The sequence below is a fragment of the Euprymna scolopes genome, chromosome 28 (genome assembly GCF_053919585.1).
Source record: "Euprymna scolopes isolate OS-2025 chromosome 28, ASM5391958v1, whole genome shotgun sequence".
Taxonomy (NCBI): Eukaryota; Metazoa; Mollusca; class Cephalopoda; order Sepiida; family Sepiolidae; genus Euprymna; species Euprymna scolopes.
The window spans coordinates 51,173,013-51,192,018 of record NC_136509.1 but is presented as its reverse complement, the minus strand read 5'-3'; the positions used below and the strand labels follow the sequence as shown (position 1 = coordinate 51,192,018).

General features: G+C 42.5%; 1 protein-coding gene across 11 annotated transcripts in view; it reads left to right on the top strand.

The window, feature by feature from the left end:
* The window catches only part of LOC145249611 (uncharacterized), a 205,653-nt gene that overhangs the window by 110,951 nt on the left and 75,696 nt on the right, over positions 1 to 19,006 (top strand). For all 11 annotated transcript variants that reach the window (XM_080111335.1, XM_080111329.1, XM_080111333.1 and 8 more), the window contains exon 5: positions 6,805 to 6,948. In XM_080111335.1, the coding sequence (XP_079967461.1) occupies positions 6,805 to 6,948 (144 nt within the window). The remainder of the gene's footprint in view (positions 1 to 6,804; positions 6,949 to 19,006) is intronic.

The window sequence follows — 19,006 nt, the reverse complement described above, 5'->3', positions numbered from 1 at the left end:
AGATGTATCGAGACACAAGAATGGGTATGTTTGATCTAGCAGAACGGTGGTTCATTAAAATTGTGGGGTCTGCATTTGCGCCTGGTCCACAAAGTATGGAAATAAAAAATTAAAAAAAAAAAACATTTACAAGTGTTTTTTATATAGATGTACATAAGAATACTTTGATAAGTATGTTTTAACTTGAATAGGGATGGTATAATAAAATTGTGGGGTCTGCGTTCGCACCTGGCCTCCATAGAATGGGAATAGGCACAAACTTTAATGAAGACGTTTCATATCTATCTGCGTAAGTATACTTTGATAATTGTTTCAGTTTTAAGAAATATGGTATAATAAAATTATGGGTGTTCGTTTGCGCCTGACCTCCATAGAATGGAAATACGTCACTAAGTTTAACAAGGTTTTTTAATATAGATCCACAGAATATTGTGATAAGTGTTTCAGTGTGAACAGGTATGGTATAATAAATTATGGGGTTTATCTATTTTATTTTTACTTTCATCATATTTTGCTTTGGTTTTGATACCCCCAAATTCGAAGTTATCTCTACAACCCTTCCTTTTCATAACCTATCATCTATATATATATAGAAAAGTGAAAATGTATGTATGTGTGTTTGTTTGTATGTATGTGTGTTTGTAACTTTCGACACGGGTCACAGATTTTTGCCGGATCGGTATCATTTTAAACTTCCAACCTTTGCCCGACAAATATCGAAAAATTCACCAAAAACGTTTTCTTCACCCTGAAATCAGCAGTTTTCTACAGGGGTCAGCAAAACCCGTCCTCTTATGACGAGTTTGGCTCTATGCATACGTCATACGACGTCGTAACCTGATTTAGTTTAAATATTTGAAAAACTGACACAATTTCGTCGACGTCGTCTTAGCTCACTTGCTTAGAGCGCGGCCTCATTATCTAAAGGTTTGGGGTTTGAATCGTGGTGTGAGATGTCTTTTTTTCTCTTTTTTTTTTTTTAATTTTAATATTGAAGCAGGGTTATTTAAGCCATTTTTCACTTGTTTTCAGATTTTTTAACGTTTTTTTTTTTTTTTTTCTTTTTTTTTTTTTTTTTTTTTTACTTCGCTTATTCTTAGGTTTTCATTAACACCCCCTCACCCCTGGCCAACCACACATACCCAAAAACACCCGGGCAACGTCGGGTATCCCCCGCTAGTATATATATATATATATATAGATATATATATAAGTACAGACAGCACCTCCCCAAAATATAGAATCAGTACTCCATTTTAGGATGTATGTGACTTTTATGAATCTGGAGGGGTAGAATGTTGATTTTCTTGTTAGCAAAAGTAACCTTAGTTTTGAACTTATGAAAGGCTTTCAGGAATTTTAAACAGGAGAATAATTTTATGTTAAACTCAGGTAGCAAACTGGCCCCCTTTCTTAAAGTTAAACAGATAAATTTAATTTTTGTTTTCTTTTAATAACCTAGTAGTGGTTAGTACATATAGAAATTAGAATTTTTATTTTTCTAAAAAAAAAAAAGTAAATATTTTAGACCAATGGCTCGTTTGTTAACAATAGTGCATTGTATAATTGCAAGTGCTGTACTCCCCATTCCAAACATGAAAAAAAAAAAAAATTGTATAATTGCAAGTGCTGTGCTCCCCACTCCAAACATAATAATAAAAAAAATTGTATAATTGCAAGTGCTGTAATCCCCATTCCAAACATAATAAAAAAAAAAAATTGTATGATTGCAAGTGCTGTACTCCCCATTCCAAACATAATAAAAAAATAAAAATTGTATAATTGCAAGTGCTGTAATCCCCATTCCAAACATAATAAAAAAAAAAAAAAAAAAAAAAAAAAATCTAATCTGAACCATAGTGTTATGATTTGATGTGCATTTATTATTCGGTATGACCAAAAGTTTGCATGTTAACTTTTACAACAAAAGATAGAATTAAAGCCTCATAAAAGAAAGTCACTAAACTAAAAGTTTATCTCGTATAAATATGAAGTACTTTAACATTGCTGAATATGTCCACATTTCTATCTATATAAAATTAGGCATATATGAGGGACGATCCAAAAGTAATGCCTCCTATTTTTATTCTACCCAAATGCATCAAGTTGCAAGTTTATGATGACTGAAATTATGCATTCAAAATCTAAAAGTTTAATTTCTCTCTTGCAGATACTGACGGTGTGAGATTCTAAGAAAGCAACTTCTGTCATGGATGTGCATCAGATGCAGAAATGCATCATTAAATTTCTCTATGCAGAACAAATTGAATCGATCAACATTCATCGGCGCCTGTTTATGAAGCTGAAGTTGATGTCAACACAGTAAGGAGATGGGTTCATTGATTTTAGAGTGGCAATAGAGATGTGAGTGACAAAGCGCGCTCTGGACTTTTAGACTGAGGCATTATTTATTGTTGAGAAAAGTGTATTGAGAATGGTGATGATTATGTAGAAAAATAGATTCTGGAACACAAGTTTGTTCGTTTTAATGGTACCACTCTCGTCTTTGTCGCTCCATGTTTTAGTTTTTTTAGTTAAAAGAGATCTTTTTGAATGATTCGCGTGTGTGTGTGCCAATATATACACTAGTGGGGGTACCCGGCATTGTCGGTTGTTTGGAGGTGTGTAAGGGGGGGGCAGGGTAAAGAATAAGCGAAGTAATAACCCTGTGTAAATATAAAAAAAAAAAAAACAATGTTAAACTTCTTTAAAAAATCTGCAAAACCAAAAGAAAAAACAGCAAACAATTGTAAAACTTCTTTAAAAAAGAAATCGGAAAAACATAAATCAGGGGAAAAAAATTGATGGAAGTGTTCGGAAAAACAAAAAAAAAAATACAGCCAAAAAAAAAAAATGGCATAAATAACCTTTCGATTCTGTTTAGTCCATGGTGCGTTTCATCCAGTATCCATTCCAGTTTTTTTTTAAGCAATTATGAAGTAAAGAAAACCCAAACTGGTGTTCCTTCGTAACTATCCCTTGTTAACGATCCCACAACGGTGTTAAGTGGTGGTGGGGGAAAGAGGAATTTATTAGAGAGAATAGATTTTACCACTTCCATTGATTTTAACCGATTTTGGCAGTGAACTCTCAGCAGAAAAAATATAGGAATCTACGATTATCGAGGAAGTGGAGAGGTAATAGGCCTATAACACACCTCAGACATTGTGCTGCAGTTTGTGCATATTACATTTGCATGAAATGTCTTTATTTTTAATCCTATTGAGGTCAAAATTGGAGGGGAAAAATGAGTTTATATATATATATATATATATATATATATATATAATATATATAATATATATAATATATATATATATTATATATATATATATATATATATATATATAAAAATTGCAAGTTTTGGCCTTACTGGTAAATGCTCACAAAAATAATAAAAATAATTTCTATGGTTCAGATTAGAATTAATTTTAGCCAAATTCCCTAGCTAATAAATTCCTGTTGCATTTTTTCTAGAATTCGGTTAATTTTTATTTTAGTGCATGAGCAGGCATTTTTTTTCTCTTATCTGTGAGGGAAAGGAGCGGTATGGCACTTGTAATCATGCAATGTGCTACTGCTACAAAGGTGGTTTCCTTTTACCCTGCTAGAAAATTATTAATACCTGAGAGTATGCTGTATCTCTACAAAATTACTATTTGCCCGTGCATGGAGTATTGTTGTCATGTCTGGGCTGGTGCATCTACTATTAGCTTCTTAGCATCCTAAAAAAGAGTCTCTCAAATTTAATAGGCACTATTAACCAAACTCCAACCCCTGTCCGATTGCCGCAGTGTTGCATCCATCTGCCTGTTTTACAAGTACTTTAATAGAATGTGCTCTGATGAACTTATTGCACTTGCACCGTTTTGGCATACATACCGCTGACAAACTCGTCTAGCAGCAAGATCTCACCCCTTCTGAGGTCTGTAGATGACAGAAAGTCTTCTACTCTAATAGTTTCTACCCTTGAACTACTAGACTTTAGAATTCTTTTTCTGCTTCTTTCATTGTACTAACCTGCAGAAGTTTAAGTGTAATGTTAACAAACATCTTGCTCATCTCCGTAGTTTCCTGTAGGCATGGTTCTAAATAGTAGCCCCTTTATTCTAAGTGGGAATATGCCTTGCTTGTGATGGATAAAAAAAAAATTGCATGTTTTCATTTTCATGAAAAAGTTAAAAGCTCATAAAATAAAATTGTTATAAATTTCATTTCCTTTGCACTCTTATGTATCCTAAATGAAAATTTTATTTTAATATCTAAAAACTAATAATGTGAGCACATAGATGTTTGCAAAACGTGAATAATGATACCACATTTATAGCAATAGCTCAATATATCCACTGAATTATGACAGTTCAAAGTTTGTTGAAAACGATAAAATTAATCATGTGATATGTATCAAAAAGCCAACTAAAAGTTAAAGCTGAAAAACCTTTACAAATCTATCGTGTGGTTTACCACAAAATTAATCATGACCACGGCAGTAATTATTAGATTTAACCAGTTTAAACATTAGGCAAAACTCCATTACCTCCTGTAGAAAATGAATAGCACAAAAGTACAACTTTGTTCATATAGGATTTATTTCAACAGCTAAGACATTGAATTTTTTTAATATGATCAATAATGCACTAGAAATCAATAAAAAAAATCAGATTTTGATCATACGCATTCAGAGAGAAACACAATTTGATAACAGTGCAAAAATTGTATTCTCTAATTTTCAACTTGTCTTTTCTTTTGTTAAAGGCAACTATAAAACCTATATTAAGTCCAATATATTAATGAATGGCTATTTTTCTTTAAAATGGGACTCTTTTTTATATGCATAGAAACACATGTGCATTAAGTTTAAAAATGTCGAAATTAAAGTTTTCCCTAAAACATTTTTTGCTTTGTTTTTGAAAATCTGTTTATTTACATAACAAAAAATTCGATAGTGTAAATGACTAAAATCGGTGCATTTCTATTTCCTTGTATTTTAATAATTTGATTTAGTTAAAAAAAAAAAAAAAAAAAAAAAAATTGACTCTTCCAAAAATTATAGTGACTTAAAAACAATTTAACTAATCGTTAAAATTCATATCAGGTTCTCATGTATTAAAAATTAAGTTTTGGAAACTTCAAAAAAAAAAAATCCAGAAATTTTATAAATACAGATTACCTTAACGATTAATTATAGTTTTATAGCAATTAGATTTAATGAATATAATGACCAAACAATATTTTAATATTTACTTAATAACAAATGTTTTGGATAAAAAAAAAAAAACAACAACAAAACAAAAAAAAAACACTATTTAAAAATCAAAATTTGTGACAGTACAGAGTGACTAACCATGACTGGCATGCACCTGCTACAGACAGATAGCAAAGCTGGAACTGGTTTGATTTTTAGGTGACTGTCGAAATTACACAAAATAGGCACTGTTAGCCATCCAAAAGAGCTCAATAAACAAAGTGACATTTTTTACTTAAGAGAACTTTACTTTTGATACCTGCAGCTAATATTGTTTGCACATGATTGTATTGTCATCTGTAACATTAATCAAGTATTTTTTTTGTGGTTTTGAAGTTTCCGCATTTATTTTGGGCTGCTGCTCTATTTGCCCGAGTGCTCTCACCACCACTTAATCGAATTGGAACAGATACTACTGATGTGACTAATATAACGTAACAACTTCATTTTTAACAATTAATGTGTTTCATTTAAAAATGTCAAATAAAGCACAGTTTAAAGCTTCCAAAAGCACACAAAATTTGTGTCTTGACTATAGTAATATTTTTTTAACAAGTGTATAATAAGGTTTAATCTAGGTTTCAGAAAAGGAAGAAGAAAAATAATGGTTATCAGCCTGTGTCGGAAAACATTATGTACGGTGTAGTTAAACACAAAATATGTATCACGCTATCATAGCTTTGTACGAAAAGCTAACAGGTACGGTATATTTAATTTGTAAATAGAAGCAAGTGTGACTTATGAACATATTTCGATATCTTAATACGTTTGTAATCGGGGTATTTATCTAAAATGAGTGCCTAATCTAATCAGAAGCCATGTTTGTTTTACTCTCTGGAGCGTTCTTTTTTGAATGAGGGTTTATTTATTCCAGAATGAACGTATAGTTAGTTGTCAGACAATGAGATTTTGTGAAATGTGAAGAGAGAGAAATCATTATTTTTTGGGATCAGGGGAAAAGCAAAGATTATGGTATCTGTATAAGTATATGAGCCAGAAAATTAGGGTGAAGCCCCATATATGACCATAATGAAGAAGACCTCCGGGTGTCAACTGGGAGCGGGAGTAGTACTTTTTATTTGGAGGGGAAAAATAACAGCTACTTCCATTGTATATCTTTGCGATGGTGATGTTTCTTTTAGGATGGACTGTAAGATTTTAATATAGTGGATAAATGTGTGTAAGATGGCATTCAAAAGTTACACAATATACTGGCTAATAGTCTAGACATAATAAATTTGTATGTTGCCGCTGTTGGAGCAAACCTAGTGTACTTTGGTCCAGAGGGGAATTTCTGCAATCAAATTATATATAGGATACCATATCATCTTTATCACTTTCTTTTACTCTGTATATTTGTATGTTTTCATATTTACAGTCTGGCACACATCATTATAGCATTCAATAACAATATTTTATACAATAAACACAATGCTTCAAGCTAACTACACTATTCTCTTCATCTAAACGTTGATCCAACTACTTTCAACTGTCTTTGTTTACTTTATAAAATAAATGTTTGTCATTTTAATGGAATGTTTTGTTTTTTTCTTTACTAGACTCTGCAAAGAGCAATGGAATGACGAAAAAAAGAATTTCTTCATTATCGTCGAAAAAGTCCTTGGTCCAACTGCTTTGTTTCAGCTCCGTGATGCGGGAATTGACATTGGACATTTTGCACAAGAAATTGGTGGCCAATATAAGTAAGTAATTCTTTGAAAATAAAATTAATTTTATTTTATAATTTTATGATAATAGTATTAATAAAGTAGAGCTCTTCACCCCTCTCACAAATCTGACATCTTAGAACTGTAAACACAGGTGCCGCACATTATTCCAATATGGTTACCGTTCTAAAAACCTGTGTATTTCTGGAAATTATTAATTTCTTTCAACTTAATTTCCTACTTTTATTCTAACCAAACTAACTCTTTCAAAAAAAGTCAGTTTGAAGAGGTAGGAGTAGGTTTTTTTTTATTTTTATTTTTTAATTACATTTTCACCCCAAACAAGGCACATTGCCACTTTGGTGTAGGGGGCTACTATCAGGGGAAACAACTACTGGGGTACTATGTAGGGATTTGAGCAGCAAGATGTTGGTTCACGTTGCACTTGAACTTCTGCATGTCAGTACAGTTGGGGAAGCAGTGACCTGGAATGGAATTCCAAAGTCTAGCGGTTCTGGGAAAGAAACTACTGGAGTAGAAAGATCTTTTACATCTAGGGATCTCTATAGTGTGGGGGTGGGATTTTGCAGCTTGTCGGGTCTGTCGAGGGTGTTCACGTCGTGGGGGCACAAGTGCTTGCAGTTCATCAGAGCATTCACCATTAAAATACTTGTAGAACAGGCAGAGGGATGCAACGTTTCGTCGATGGGACAGAGGCTGAAGCTTTGATGCCAGTTTAGGGCCTATCAGATTTGACTCTGTTGAAAAAAATCTACTATTACTCTCCTACTGAACACCAGAAATCCGCTTCATTGGAGTCAATTTTTCAGAAAAGACTGTCACTGTTTCAGTTTTGCATTCCTTCATATTATCTGTCACACATTACATCAACTTTGAGTAAATACGAACTACTCCTTTATGCTTCAATTTTTACTGTCCAGGCATTTTGATTGACTGCTAACAAACCATCTTCAAGAATACAGGAATATAATTTTTGACCGTTTGCATCATAAAAAAAAAAAAAAAAAATGTCCACTACTTATAGCCTTTTCAATATAAACAATACACAAACATAATTTTTATTTTTTTATTTTTTCAAAATTAGCTTTATCTATTCAACATTGTCCAGCCCGGAATATAGTGAAATCATGTTCGTTTTTTAATTTTCATGTTTTCACATTTTTTAAGTTAAGGTAGATAACTTCTATTATATATTAATTTTAAATAACTTATCTCCTTGCTGATTTTTATCGTTAGGTGATTATTTAAAAAGGTTTCATATTAATAGATTTAAAAAAATGAAAGAAATTGTAGCTAAGTATATTATTCTATCATCAGTACATGGTACAATAATAAATTAAAATTGACTTGTCAAAAGCGAAGTTTACTTTATTAGCTTAAATGTTAGTGAGTCTGACTTTGAAAATCTGAGAGGATAATATATTTTAGATTTTGTGGTTGAGGAGTCTAGAAATTTACTTTTATCATGAACCTTTAAAAAATATCTTGTTTTTAAAATGACAGCTCATGAGCATACATTTATTTCTACCTTAGCAATGATCTTGGAGTCATAACTCCATCCAATTTCTTAGAAAACTAAAATAAAATATTTAAAAATAGACCATCACTTTTTCTGGATACAAAAACTTTTGTCTTTTTTTTTTTTTTTTTTTTTTTTTTTTAAATCTTTTCACATCATTGAAAAGAAAAATAATAAATAATACACTAAGGCATTTCATGCTCGTATATACATACTGCAGATTACTTGGAAACCATTAATTTCTGGAGATTATCAGTTCAATATTTGGATTCCTTATACAAAAGTAAATTCATATGGTAAATTGCATTGCTTAATCTTGTGTTTTAACAAATATATAGCATTTTTAATGAAAAGTAGTGCAAAAAAATGTGACAAAACGAGGGAAAAATATCTAAATGTGTGAGACATAAAAATACTCATAAGTTATTTTTGGTCAGAGTTTAAAATTTTTAAAAGATTCTTTCTTAAATCATCAAGCTCTTTCTATGTATGCCATTATTGAGATATTTTAAGCAATTCCTATTTTTAGTCGCGTGCAAGCGACTCTGTAAGTCAGTCCGTCGGTCGGTCTGTCCGTAACACTTTTGTGCTTGCCCTTTTTGATTAAGATCAAAGGTCTGTTAATAAATGCTGTTCTTAGCTATTTAACCTTTTCACTGGCCGAAAGCCCTCCGGGGCCCAGGTGACAAGATCAAAGTGTAGTATCTGTTCTCTGATACATACACAGCGATAGACAGTGTTGTTCTGGCGACACATTCTCGTGCCCGGCGAGCTTGTTGGGTAGCGTTCTGTCCGCACCCCCACTTGGTCTGTCTTTCTCTGCTCTCCCCCCTCACGGGGGGATTCGAGCTGATAATTTACGACCTTCCCGCGAGGGAGGGTCGGAAACACTTTCTCTCTTCCCTCCACTAACTTCCCACTCCCTCTCTCAGTTCTATCTCCCCTCTTGCCGCCTTTGGCGCCACTTCTTTTTGGCGCCAAAGTCGGCTCCCACTTTGGACGCCGACTCCACGTCACTCATTTTGGTGAATTATACAGGGAAGAGAGAGCTTTTTTCAAAAATGGACACCCCCAGCCCGGGGACCACCAATAGCGATACCCCCAGCCAGGGGGCTACCACAAGAAAAACTGCTCCCCAAGAGGACGACTCCCCAACAGGGGAAGCAAAAAGCAACGGGGCATACCGCCCGGACACTAAACCAAAGGACGCCCCTCAGAAAGGAGAAAACTCACCAGCAGCTCCCCAAGAGGGCGACTCCCCACAAAGGGGAGGAAAAACAATGTTGGACGGGGCATCCCGTTCCGACAACAAAAATCAAGAGGCAGTAGCCCCAAAGGACGATAAGGGAGACAGTGCTCCCCAAGAGGGCGACTCCCCACAAAGGGGAGAAAAAACAATGTTGGACAGGGCATCCCGCTCTGACAACAAAAATCAAGAGGCAGTAGCCCCAAAGGATGATAAGAGAGACAGTGCTCCCCAGGAGGGCTACTGCCCCAAAAGGGGAGCAAATCAAGAAAACGAGGGGGCATACAGCCTAAACCTCCCCAAAACAAAAGGGGCAAAAGCTCCCAAGGACAATAAAGAGGACAATGCTCCCCAGGAGGCCGACTCCCCAAAAAGGGAAGTATTTCCTGGAAGAAGTATAGAGCAGGGAGAGTCGGTCCCAAAGGAAAGCGGAAAGGAAAATGCCCCTCAAAATAGCAACCCTTCCGCCAAGGAACAGCAAAAACAGTCCAACCTCACCAAAGATCCAACACCAACAAGAGGGTCGGCATGGGGGAAGACTGTAGAGAAGCAACTGTCCCCTCAAGAGTATAGAGACTTGTACTTGACCAAGTACAGACAATACATAGAGGGGGCAGAAATTAAACCAGTGCCAGGCGCCTGGGAGGCAATCGAAGACAGAGTGCTCTCCCTCATCATCTCGGATATGCCGGAAAACCGCCTCCTAGGGATGAAAAAGGAAGACATGGCAGGGCTCCTACACAAGCTAAACATCCCGGTATTATACCTGTACCAGAGGAGCTACGCCATGTGGGACATCCTCCTACCCACCAAGGAAGATGCAGAGAGACTCTCCCTACAGGAAATTAAGTATGGGAGAACAAAACTAAAGCCCGAATACCAGGGCAGGACAAGGACCCGGGTGCAGGTATTCAATGTACCTATGCAAATATCAGCAGAAATCCTGGGATCCTTCTTCACACAGTTCGGCGAGGTGGAAAAAATAACCCCAGTGCGGTCGAAAACCGGCATGCACTTGGGCAGCTACACTGTGGCCATGAGGCTAAAGAAAGAAGGCTTCCAGGCGATACCAGCACAGCTGACATTTAAGGAGGCAACTATGACAGTAGTAGTGGAGGGGCGTCGTCCGCACTGCTGGTTCTGCCAAAAACAGGGTCACATGGCCAAGAGCTGCCCTCAAAGGTCAACTCCTACTCAAGTGACACTAAAGGCGGTCCCAACCTCTGAGACAGCACCAGTGTCCAAACAGGCTGTCACAACTCCTGCAACCAGAGCACCAACCCCAGCACCGAGGAAACCCAAAACTGTGCAGGAGGCCAAAGGGGAGGAATGGATCACGATAATGAGGCGGAAACGGAAGCCCACAATCCCATCTGCCACCGTCCCACAACCAACCCAACAACCGAGGCAGCAACAACAACAGCAGCCTCCACAACAGCCGCAGCAACAGCCATGGCAGCAGACACAGCAGCAGCAGCCAAACCAGCCGTTGAACCAGCCGCAGCAACATCAGCTGCCACGGCCAATTCCACAACCAATGCCACGAAAACAGCAGCAACAACAAAAACAGCAGCAGCAGCAACAGCCAGAACAGCAGCAACAAAAACGGCTGCAGCAACCAGAAAAGCAACAGCATCAACCGGAGAAACAACAATTAGAGGAGCAGCAACAACCAACGGTCCCCACACCAATTGAGACGGGGGATCAAGCGAAGAAAACACTGCTCCTCTGAGGATGAATCTGCTAGTGAGAGGGAGAGGAACTCAACCTCACCACTCCCCGTTTCATTCAAAAGAATAAAAAAGAAAAGGAAAGGGGAAGAAAAGGCAGCCCCCACTCCCTGTGAGCATACACCACCTTTAACAACAACACAACCCACTTCTACCCCCATACCACATACTGCACCAACACTAGACACCGCACTAACACCAACACCAACATCAGACACCGCACCAACACCAGACACCGCACCAACACCAGACACTGCACCAACACCAGACACTGCACCAACACCAGACACTGCACCAACACCAGACACCGCACCAACACCAACACCAGACATCACACCAACACCAGACACCGCACCAACACCAACACCAGACACCACACAGACACTCGTCCCCACACCAATGCAAATTGAGTCGCCATCCCAGAAAGAAAAGAATGAACCCGGGAGGGGGAGAGACCCTTCAGATTCTCCCACTTACGGACTCACTCCAACAGGGACTCTCGCCCTCGAAACGAGAGAGGAACTTTGTTCTGTAGACCCCCTGTCTGTGGCAATGGGCGTACCACACCGGCAGAGAAAAAATTTAAAACCTCTGCTGGACTGCCAACAGATAGGGGGAAAAGACGTTAATGTCCCCTCTAATTTCCCGGACGCCCCACGGCTAACAACTTTCGTCAGGCTTCCTGAGGCCTGCAAAACCAACGTGTGGACAATGCTGGAAGCCGCTGAAGGGGCTGGTCCGGGAATTGAACTGATTAGGAAAAATGACCCTTCCCTTGAGGAACTCGCAAAACAATGCAAGGGAAGGGTCCCAGTGTTGGTCCATCCGTCACTCTATAGGGCCCTTAAATTGACTTACCCTTTGAATGTCGGCGGCATTGTGAGAGAAGGTCAGGGCATGAAAAACCTGACCACCTTGAGCATTGCACACAACGTCGGTGTCCTTTCCCCGGCTGACTTCGGAGCTGAGTGTAACACACCTTAAGGTAGGTACCATGGCTTTGAATTTGGCTAGTCTGAATGCGAGGGGCTTGAGATCATCGGGCCGGGCGGCTCGCCTCCGGCACGACCTCTTGTCCCTGGGAGTGGATGTCGCTGCGATTCAGGAGACGCATTTCGTTTCCTCTGTGGACTGTCAGGTGCTGGCCCGAGACTTTGAGGTTTTCTCAGCATATGGTAGCCCGCGGGGGAAGGGAGTTTCCGTGCTGGTTAAACGTACCCTGTCGGCGACGGTCGACGTTGTCCATAGAGATGCAGTGGGTAGGCTGGTTGTGGCCGATGTTGCCGTAAAAGATTCTGTGTTTCGGGTAGTTGCGGTTCATGCGCCCAGCACCGCTCGTGAGAGGGTCTCATTCTTCAGTCAGCTTGACGCGTTTGTAGATTGTCGGAAGCGGGTAGTGCTAATGGGGGATTGGAATTCCATCTTAGACCCCGACATAGATAAGGTAGGAGGCGGAGCTAGAGGATCGGAGAGGTGCGAGTCCAGCCTGGCTGATCTGATGGCTAGATGCGGTCTGGTCGACAGGTTTCGGGTCGAGCATCCAGGGCGGGAGATGTGGACGTGGACCAATAGTGTTTCCTCCTATCCAAATACTTATTTGGACAGGATGTTAGTTAGGAGAGGCGAAGTAGACTTCTTATCTTGTCCCACGTTCACTTGGCTAGGCCAGACGGACCATAAATTAGTTATGGCCCGGCTGAAGCTAGGAAATAGGCCTAAGTTAGCGGGGTACTGGAAGTTAAACACCTCCCTTCTGGAGATACAAGACTTCCAAGATCAGTTAAGAGAATTGATTAAAAAGGCACTAGTGGGGGCGGTTACCGGGAGTAAGTGGTGGTTAGGTCTCAAAGCCAAGATCAGAAGCTTCTCCGTCAAGTATGCCCAGCGCCTCGCACTAGATAAGGCCAAGACGAAGAAGAAGCTAGAGCAGAAACTAGCCCAGGCTACGGGGGAGGGTGATAGGGTTAGTCAGGAACTAGCTAAGCATGACCTTCTACGCGAGACTAGCGAGCGTTACGAAGGCCAAGTAGTTAGAGCTAGGCTTAGAAAGATAGGCAACGAAGCAGTCAATTCTGATGCAGACGTGCGCCGTGAGGTTTCTAGGCGTGGCTCGGACAAATACATTGCAAAAATCAAACATCCGAATGGACGCACCCTGGAATCGACTCGGGAGATCTGCGAGGGGTTTCGAGAACATTTCGAGGAGCGTTTTACGCAGCAGCCCGATCTTCCGGTCCTTGAGTTTAGCGACTATTTGGCCGACTCTCCCCGCCTCGAGGCGGCTAGAGCGGCTGGTTGCGAGGGCCGGGTGACGGAGCGGGAGGTCTTTACTGCGCTGAAGCAGGTCAGCTGTGACAGATCGCCAGGACTTGATGGTCTGCCATACGAACTGTACTTGAGGCTGTCGCCCATGTTTCTGCCTCTTCTGACGGATATGTTCAACCATTGGTTTGCTCAGGGATCCATCCCAGGGCAGGTGACCAAGGGAGTGATCACATTGCTGAAGAAAGGTGACGGGCATGGAGGGGAAGAGTTAGACGACTACAGGCCCATAACTCTGCTAAACACAGAGTTGAAGATTTTGGCCAAGGTCCTGTCGAATCGGCTGCAGGTTGTTATCGACGAGTTGGTTGAACCGGAACAGAACTACGCTGTGAAGGGGAGATCGATTCAGAACAACTTGCACCTGATCCGCATGATCCTAGAGGGGGGAATAGATGACGACACGGAAGCCGCGCTGATAAACTTAGATCAGTCCAAAGCTTTCGATAGGGTCGACCATCGTTTCCTGGCATCTGTCTTAGAGGCCGCCGGTTTTAAACCGGACTTTTGCAAGTGGATCTCCATAATGTATCGACAGCCCATGGCTGTCGTGCAAGTGAACGGAAAGTGCTCGAAACCCTTTGTTATCTCTCGGTCGGTTCGTCAGGGTTGTCCGCTGTCGCCCCTGCTTTATGTCCTGGCTTTGGAGCCTTTTCTCCGCAAGCTGAGACATGGGGAGGCAAATTCGGCCCTGCGCGGAATGGCTCTGCCTGGCGGCTCAGCTGCCAAGGTATCCGCGTTCGCCGATGATGTCACGATCTTCGTGTCGGGCTTCAGAGATATTGAGGTCGTGTCGGAGGCACTCACACAGTACGAAAGAATTACAGGGGCCAAGATAAACCGTAACAAGTCGGTAGGACTGCGGTTGGGCGCATGGAGTGGCAACGCAAACCTCCCTGCGCCCTTCAGCTGGACAGATGGCCCGGTCCGGATCCTCGGCGTGTGGTTCGGACCGGGTCTCCAGCTTGACAAGAATTGGTTGGAGGTACGGTCAAAGGTGGAGGCTGCAGTCAATTCGTGGCTTCCTAGGAAACTTTCCTTAAAGGGTAGAGCTGAGGCGTGCGCCACTTACGTCTTTCCTCTCATCCTTTACCGACTGGCCGTACTTCCCCTGCCTGCACAACACCTAAAAGCTCTTGTCGAACTCTTGTTCTCGCTCCTTTGGGACAGAGGAAGACACTGGGTGAGCAGACAGGTCTGTATTCAACGTCCGTGTGAGGGAGGCTTGGGAATGCCGGACTTGAAGTGTCATCGAGATGCTGAGAGGCTGGCCTTCCTGAGCCACTATATGCAGGATGACCAACCGTGGCACCCCGTGGTTACTGCCGCCTTCCCCGACCTCGTTCTCGACCCTTCCATCGAGAGCCGTCGCAGGCCGCGGGGAGAATCTGCCTACATGAAAGAGTGCCGAGCCGCGCTAAAACGACTACCAAGGTCCAGTGACCTTGTGACTGCTACCCGTAGGGAACTCCACAGGGATCTAGTGAAGGGGGCCGCTGACGACCCGCTATGCGCGCGTTTGGGGTGGCAGCAGAGTGAGATCCGCTCCGCGTGGAGCTGGGCGCCAGGTTCGAGTCATCTGAACAATTCGGAGTTCTCTCTGACCTGGCGATTGGCCCGAAATGCACTTCCACTCAACAACATACAATGCAGTTCTGGGTTTCTGGAGTCGCCTGATTGTCCCCGTTGTGGGACAACGGCTGTGGAAACTACGGATCACGCTTTCTTCGATTGCCGCGAACTCCGCCAGTACTGGTCGTATGTCAGTGGGGTGACGGCTCGCATCGATCCTGAGCATCCTCGCCCAATTACTGTATCCAATGTTGTGGACAACGTGAGGCCGCCGTGGGACCGGGAAAGACAAATGGTCTACGTTACGATCCTGGCCGTGGCGAGAATGGTGATTTGGACGTCGCGTCTGCAAGGTTGCCGGGGGGTGTTGTCTTTTTCTGATCAAGATCTGATCGCGTTCTTTAAACACCAACTACGGGTGAAGATCAGATGTGATAGAAGAAGGCTGCATCGCGCGGCATTTGACAGAAGATGGATACATGTGGCAAGTCTGTGTGTACGAAGAGGAGCCAAATTTGAATACGTGTTCCCCGCCTAGGTGTGGAACGCGCAGTTCTGTAAAGTTAAATTAAACAAGTAGTCTCTCAGCTAGCTGAGTGTGTGTTCCATCCCTCCCCGATTAGGAAGCCTCCAAGATCCCCATCCCCTCTTACCTGCAATTTTTGTTTTCACCCCTTCCTCTAAATTTTACCCATCTTGGAGAAAAAGAAATACAAACTAACCTCCATCCCTTACCCACAAAATTTTCTTTTCTCCATTCACCCCCATCTAGAGGGCATCCCCACCTAGAGACTGACCCGCAGAAGCGAGGTTCCTTTTACAAACCTAGTGGAACGGGCAGTCTATCAACTAGACGGGGTTGGGAGGGTCCTACTAATCACCTTTTGTTTTTTCTTCCCCCTCCCTCGACACAAATGAATTATTGTTACCATTTTATTGTTATCTTTTTTGTTTTTACACGTCAATAAAAAATGTTTTAAAAATTGGGAGTTACTAGGACGTCCCCCAATATGAAAGGGTGAATGCGGTATTATGGTGAAAGAAGATACTAGCTGGGAGAAACTTTTGACTTTGTTTAGTTCTGGAGTGACAAGGATGACCAACGACCCCCAAAATCCCCCCTTTTGAGTTGGCCATGTGCCTAAGTTTTTTGTTCATCGTTGATTTTTTTTTCTGTATTTTTTTTAACATGAATAAAAGATTTAATATCTCAAAGTGTAGTATCTGTTCTGACAGATACTGCAAGCAAAGACCAGATGTGGGGGCAACCCCACATACCTGACCTTTTAACCAGCTCCCATTTCCCACCTCTCGGGAGCTGGTCCCCCTTTTCCCATCTCCCTCCCTTCACTCCTCACATTAAAAATTGGCCTTGTGCCTAATTTGCTCGGTGGGGGAGCAAATAAATACCTCTTAGCTATTTAAGCTTTTCTTGGCCTTTTGGGCAAGATCAAAGTGTAGTATCTGTTCCGGCAGATACTGCAAGCTATGACTAGCTATGACTAGCAAAGACCAGATGTGGGGGCAACCCCACATGCCTGACCTTTAACCAGCTCCCATTTCCCACCTCTCGGGAGCTGGTCCCCATTTTCCCTTCCCCCTCCCTTCACTCCTCACATTAAAACTTGGCCTTGTGCCTAATTTGCTCGGTGAGGGAGCAAATAAATACCATCTGTTCCGGCAGATACTGCAGGCTATGACTAGCTATGACTAGCAAAGACCAGATGTGGGGGCAACCCCACATGCCTGACCTTTAACCAGCTCCCATTTCCCACCTCTCGGGAGCTGGTCCCCTTTTTCCCTTCCCCCTCCCTTCACTCCTCACATTAAAAATTGGCCTTGTGCCTAATTTGCTCGGTGGGGGAGCAAATAAATACCATCTGTTCTCTGATACATACACTGCGCTAGGCAGTGCTGTTCTGGCGACACATTCTCGTGCCCGGAACACCTGACTAGCTTGTTGGGTAGCGTTCTGTCCGCACCCCCACTTGATCTGTCTTTCTCTGCTCTCCCCTTTCACAGGGGGGATCCGAGCTGATTTTACGACTTTCCCGCGAGGGAGGGTCGGAAACACTTTCTCTCTTCCCTCCACTGACTTCCCACTCCCTCTCTCAGTTCTATCTCCCTTCTTGCCGCCTTTGGCGCTACTTCTTTTTGGCGCCAAAGTCGGCTCCCCACTTGGACGCAGATTCCACGTCGGTCATTTTGGCGATTTTTAATACAGGGAAGAGAGCTTTTGTTTAAAAAAATGGACACCCCCAGCCCGGGGGGCCACCAATGCAGATACCCCCAGCCAGGTGGCTACCACAGGAAAAACTGCTCCCCAAGAGGACGACTCCCCAACAGGGGGAGCAAAAAGCAACGGGGCATACCGCCCGGATAATAAATTGATGGACGCCCCCCCCAGAAGGGAGATAACTCACAAGCAGCTCCCCAAGAGGGCAACTCCCCGACCCAGGGAGCACAGGTAATGGCGGATGAGGGAACGAGGAACGTTTCAGGTGAACCACACTCAGTGGCACCTCTTGCTTCTCAATCCTCGTTGGCCAAAGATGACCCCTCCAATCCTGCTCCCCACGAGGGCAAACGCCCAGCAGAAGCGGAAAAGAAATCAAGGGACGAAGAGACAATGGACATCGCGGGTGGACCACAGCCGATGGAACCCCCCGGCTCCTCAGTCCACTACACCATCACCCAAATGTAGCACTCCAACTCCCCAAGAGGACAACCCCCTCACAGAAAAGGGGGAAAATGATGAGGATGGAGTAGCTAGAAGGACTAAAGCGCTAATCAATGAAGCGATAGCGTCTTTAAAGATCCTCGGTGGGGTGACTAAAGATCCAGCCTGCTTAAACGCTCCCCAAGAGACCAAGCCCCAACCAGCCACCCCTCCAGAAAGGGAGATACCCAGCAACAAAAGCCTGACAAAGAAGACTGGAGCAGAGGCAACCCCCATAAGTGGTGGAGCACAACAGGTGGCACCCAGGAGCCAACAATCCCCTCCCAGGAAAAAAAAGAAAGAGACCCAGGAGGCAGGGACCGGTAGATTGGCAACTTTCAACACCGATTGGCCGGCTCTCATCCCACTGGGCAAACCACCAAACCCCAGTCAGCAGAAGCAGCAACAGCAACACCCAAGCCGGACGACACTGTCCTGGACCCGCATTGCCAGTAATGAAGACACTGAATGGGGTCCACAAACCCAAATGTCCCCTCAGGAATACCGGGACCTTTTAGAGTCCACTTACAAGGACCTCACGGAAGGGAACGTAATAAAACCCCTTCCAGGCATCGCAGAGGACCTTAAGAAGAGGATGGTGTCCTTCATCACCTCGGACACAAAGATCTGAAGATCCCAGCCAAATACATATGCAGGAGGAGCTACGCAATGTGGGACGTCCTGCTCCCAACCCAGAGAGAGGCCGAAGAGACAGCCAATAGGACAAATCTGCGCTGGAAAAACATCAAACTCCAGCCAGAATACCTTAGCCAAATAGTCACCAATGTCGCCGTGCTGAACGTCCCCTGTCTCCTGGGAGCAAAGCAACTAGGAGCAGTCTTCAGCCAGTACGGGGACGTGGTGTGCGTGGCCCCAACAAGCAAGAGGGACATCCTGACTGGGGATTACAGACTCCAGATGCGCCTCGACAAAGCTGGCTTCAACCAAATACCAGCGACGTCATA